This window comes from Chenopodium quinoa, unplaced genomic scaffold (assembly GCF_001683475.1).
Source record: "Chenopodium quinoa cultivar QQ74 unplaced genomic scaffold, ASM168347v1, whole genome shotgun sequence".
In the NCBI taxonomy this organism is placed as follows: domain Eukaryota; kingdom Viridiplantae; phylum Streptophyta; class Magnoliopsida; order Caryophyllales; family Amaranthaceae; genus Chenopodium; species Chenopodium quinoa.
Window position 1 is genome coordinate 508,014 of NW_018743032.1, and position 4,840 is coordinate 512,853.

The following is a 4,840-nucleotide window of genomic DNA, read 5'->3' on the forward strand; positions in this document are numbered from 1 at the left end:
TTGAAATCCAGGGATGAACCTCGCGATTTCGGTTACCCACCACTCGAGCCCAGACTATAAGCCACGCAAACGCAACGCAGACAAAGATAGGTGATTTAACGAACGAATTAACACTAGAATTCACCAGGCGAGAAATAAAAATAAGGAAGGAAGAGGAGAGAGAGAAGAACAAAATAAAGAACAAAAAATAAGAATGAAGGGAGGAGAGAGACAGACTCCCCATTACCAAACAAATTGAATATGGCTCTTCTACCAAAGACAATATAATACTATTTTTTATTCAAGTACAAAAACGGGATGACACTTAGCAAAACGGAGGTGGTACTTAGGAATTTTCAAAATACAAGTTAAAAGACAATTGTACCCCTCGTTATGTATTATGAGATACATAACTAACATCCCTTAGGAAGGCCTTTTGATGACTAAGCTAAAAATGTTTGATAGAGAGAGAAAGTAGTCATACTTACAAATTCCAAAGGGGACCAACAATTAAAGAGGGAAAAAATATGGGGGTAAAATAGAAAGTCGTTAAAATTGTAATATAATGTGTATTATTTAATCTAAAAATGTGAAATGTGACAAATATTCATGGAGCATTTAAAATTGCAAAAGTGACAATCAAAAGGGGATGGAGAGAGTAACTTTTTATAAAATTTTATTTATTTTTATTGTTTTTTATTTTTTTGACCAATTACAGGCCACGTGTAAGATAACTTTTTATAACAGGTTACATGATCGGTTAGGATAATTTAAAGCGAATTGGGATTAAAGATCGGATTATTTAAAAATAACCCAAAAGTGGAATTATTTTGAGCGGATGTCCAAAAGTGAGATTATTCTATACAATTTCTCCTTTGTAAATTTGTTTTTAAAGCGAATTAGGGGTAAGGCTAGGAAATGGCATAGCCCATGAGCTTGCTTTGCTTAGTAGTAGTTTCAATGAGTTTCGTGTTTGGCTTGAAGAGTATCATCCGGAATTACATGGGGTGATTTGTAATGACCTTGAAAACTTGTTGATTTAATAAAGTGCTAAGCTTGATGGTTTTCAAAAAAAAAAAAAAAAAAAATTTATTTTTAAAAAAATTACGAAATTACCAAAGTATCCCTGCGGTAGGATTTGGGCTGAGACACACCGGAGTAGAGAGTCTTCCTCTTTCTTTCATTTCCCTTGCTGATTCCCAAATCTTGAAGCTGCGAAAAAACATTCATCAATTGTCAAGGTAAGCTCTCATCTTTCTACCTTCTTCTTAAATGGCATAAATCACTTTCCCTTACATTTTTCTTTCACTTCTTTATCATAACCTTGCTTATTTCTATTTCTTATTACTTTGAATTTATTTTTTGTGCATTTAATTAACATTTCTCAACATTGAACTATTGCTTATTTTTTGCTTCATAGTCTTACTGATTCAACTGTATAAATTCAATCCGACGTCGTTTCTAAAGACCCTTGTTCAGAAAATGCTGTTAGTGCTGAATTGAGTGGTTGTGTTCTTGAAACCCTAGTTGAAGAAGAGGGTTTGAGGAGAGAGCAAGAATCTGAGGGTATGGAGGTTGATAATGTTGGTGAGCATTTGAATGATAAAGGAGAGGCTAGTACTTTAAAGGGTGAATTGGGTTCTTTGAATGATGCTTGTGTTGAAAAAGAAAGCAAGAATCAAGAGAACCCTATTAAGGCAAATTTCAATTCTTTTGCTCAGCAGTTATTTCCGAATCCAAATCCTGTTGATGTTGGCAGAAGGGGTAAGGAAGTGGAGACGAGGAAATCTGTAGAGATTCAATCAGGGGTGGTCAAAAGTCAGGCTGCCACCATTGATAAGGTGGAAGTAGGAGATTTTTCGGAACATAAGGGAGTGAGTGTTGTTGTAGATTTGGATGTGTGTGTTGGAAAAAATAAGAAAAAGGGTAAAAACAAAGGTGGGTTTTGTGCATCTGATATAGTTTGGGGCAAAGTTAAGAGCCATCCTTGGTGGCCAGCTCAGATATTTGAACCTGGGGATGCGTCGGAGAAGGCTAGGAAGCATTTCAAGTCGAAAGGTTATTTTGTGGGCTACTTTGGGGATCAAACTTTTGCTTGGAATGATGAGGCAAAGTTGAAACCTTTTGCCCCAAATTTCTCCCAGATGGTAAAACAGACTCAAACGGAATCTTTTCGACATGCTGTGGATTGTGTTTTGGTTGAGACCTCTAGGCGGGTGGAATTTGGTCTCTCTTGTCATTGTATTGTTGACGATGTGTACAACCAATTAAAAACTCAAGTTGTTGAAAATGATGGAATCCGTGAACAATCAAGAATTCGAGAAGGAGGTGACAGATTTTATACTGCAGCATCTTTTGAACCATTGAATTTTCTTCATTATGTAAAAGATTTTGCACAAGAGCCATATGGTGATGTTGACCGACTAGAACATGTGGTAGCTCGAGCTCAAACGGCAGCCTATTATAGATGGAAGGGTATTTATCATCTGGCCGAATTTGGATTGTTGATAGGGTATGTGAATAATGAGGCTAATGCTCCAGTCGTTGCTGAAAAAGAGAATTCTGAAGGGATTGTTGGTGGCAATCCTCCACCAGTAACCATTAAAGAGGATGATAACAGGCCTCAAAAAAGGAAGAAAACATCTAATGATAGGGGTCATGCGACAAAAAAGGTCAGGTGCTTGTCTGACTTGATAGGTAAGAAGAGCGTACAAGAGGAAGATGACAAGGGGACTAAAAGAAAATTAGGCAGTAAATCCATCTCATCTTCTGCCAGGAGACAAAAAGAGGTCAAATCTTTTCCTAATGACTCAACTCCCTCAAGAACTAAGGAATCCAGTCCTCTGGGAACAACTATGAAAGTGAAAGACCCAAAACCGTCTTTTAGAGTAGGAGAAAGCATTCTAAGAGTTGCAGGTCAACTGAGCCAGTCATCGCCTTTACTCAAACATGATGTGTCCTCGCATACAAAAACTAGCAAAGATGAAGGTAACAACAAGCAATGCAGCAAACTCACTTCTGAGTATGCCTCTATTGATGCAATTCTTTCAGAACTACACTTGGCTGCTATTGAACCCCTCAAACAATACAGTTTGTTGAGTAAGATGGTCACTTTCATTTCCGTTTTTAGAAATTCAATTGTTCCTGACATTGAGCTCTTGCAGAAGCATGAAAAGTCTGGGGAGGAAGATACAAGTGACAGTCCTAATGAAGTACTCTCTGGGTCAGGACCTGCTGAAATAGATCCAGTGGGGTGTATTTCTGGTATGAAGTCTAAATCAAAGGCATCTGAATCTGAAATTACGACAACATCAGTCGTCGAAGGTGTAGAGGATGCTTGTTGCACGAACCAAACCATCGAAATCTTTGAGCAACAAACTTTCTTGAGTGAGATTGTAATTAAGCCTGAACATTCTGAGGTAGATGGAAGTTCTGTCGGTTCGCAGGAGATGGAGTCTACAGTTTCATCACCTCCTCAGCATTTTGGATCTGAAAATGGTACATCAGAAGGGGGGCTATTTGATGTGAAAAAGCAGCTGGAAGATTCACCAACAGCCTTAACTTTGAAATTCGCTGACATGGATTCTATTCCTACGAAAGCCAAATTAATAAAAATTTTCAGTCACTATGGTTCTTTGAAGGAATCAGAAACTGAAGTATTGGCCAAAAAACTTTGTGCCAGGGTGGTATTCAAGAGACGTTCAGATGCTGAAACAGCCTTCAGTAGTTCAGGGAAGTTTGAAATCTTCGGACCTTCACTTGTTTGTTATCGGCTTAACTATGCCCCATCTCCACGCAAATCTCCTTCCATTGAAGCTAAATGTAGAAGGGAAGACTGAACACTGAGGTAATCCCGTCTAGATATTCTAGCCACATTGCTGTCAACTTGTTATTAGGTAATTCTACAAAGTATGTTCAGTTTTTTCATCTCTGTAGGTTGCTAAGCTAAGGGTACAGCTAGGAAGATGACTTTATAATGTAATATCTTTTTAAGAATTTTCTATCTATGACCTTTAGTATTATTTGTGCTTTCTAACTGCATAGCTTAATGGAAGTTAAGATTCCCTGTTTTAAGGTACTCGATTGCATATCGATGACACCCTCTAGAATCATAGTGGGTGATTTATTTTTCTATTACATCGTTTAATCTAATATGTTCTTTCTTCCAACTTTTATTTTATAGTGTGTCTCTACACATCAATAATTAATGTTCTGTCATGCTGTATAGGCTTTGTAGAAGCCTTTGTAGAAGATCTTGTGCTGAAGGAACCATCTCATTAGTTTAACTCTTTTTGGGATAATAATAGTGCCATCATAAGAAATTTTTTAATTTTTAAGTTCTATCTTCATTCCAGCTTAAATGTTGGATTTTGGATGAAGTATTATAATTTGCTAACCAATATTACTTGATTTCTTCATAGAGAGAGAGAGAGCGAGCATTTCCTGGTTAATCCAAGGTCTTATTATCTCCTGAAGGCTTTGCTCCAAATCTCTTCAAAATTTTACAAAATGATAAAAGAGGTAGAAACCAGCTGGTGCTGAAGCTTAATCCTTTGGCCTTTTCCACTCCCTTCTTACCAATGTGTGATAAATACCTGGTTAATCCAAGGTCTTATTATCTCCTGAAGGCTTTGCTCCAAATCTCTTCAAAATTTTACAAAATGATAAAAGAGGTAGAAGCCAGCTGGTGCTGAAGCTTAATCCTTTGGCCTTTTTTCACTCCCTTACAATGTGTGATAAATATTATCCTTGACAGTGAAACTAAGGTTCTGGTGGATTGATCTTTATGCCTATGCCACAGAGTTGCATAATTTGCCAACGTATAAAAATTGAGTTTAATCACATTCTTGGATGATGAATC

At 37.2% G+C, this 4,840-nt stretch overlaps 1 protein-coding gene across 1 annotated transcript; it reads left to right on the forward strand.

The window, feature by feature from the left end:
* The first annotated feature begins 489 nt into the window (after positions 1-489).
* On the forward strand, positions 490-4,113 carry LOC110730374. Its single transcript, XM_021910161.1, has 2 exons — positions 490-1,220; positions 1,400-4,113. The coding sequence occupies exon 2, from the start codon at positions 1,548-1,550 to the stop codon at positions 3,816-3,818; it is 2,271 nt and encodes a 756-aa protein (XP_021765853.1). The 5' UTR covers positions 490-1,220; positions 1,400-1,547; the 3' UTR covers positions 3,819-4,113.
* The last annotated feature ends 727 nt before the right edge of the window (positions 4,114-4,840 follow it).

Coding starts and splice junctions, on each gene's coding strand:
- LOC110730374 (XM_021910161.1), top strand. CDS start 1,548: ATGGAGGTTGATAATGTTGGTGAGCATTTGAATGATAAAGGAGAGGCT.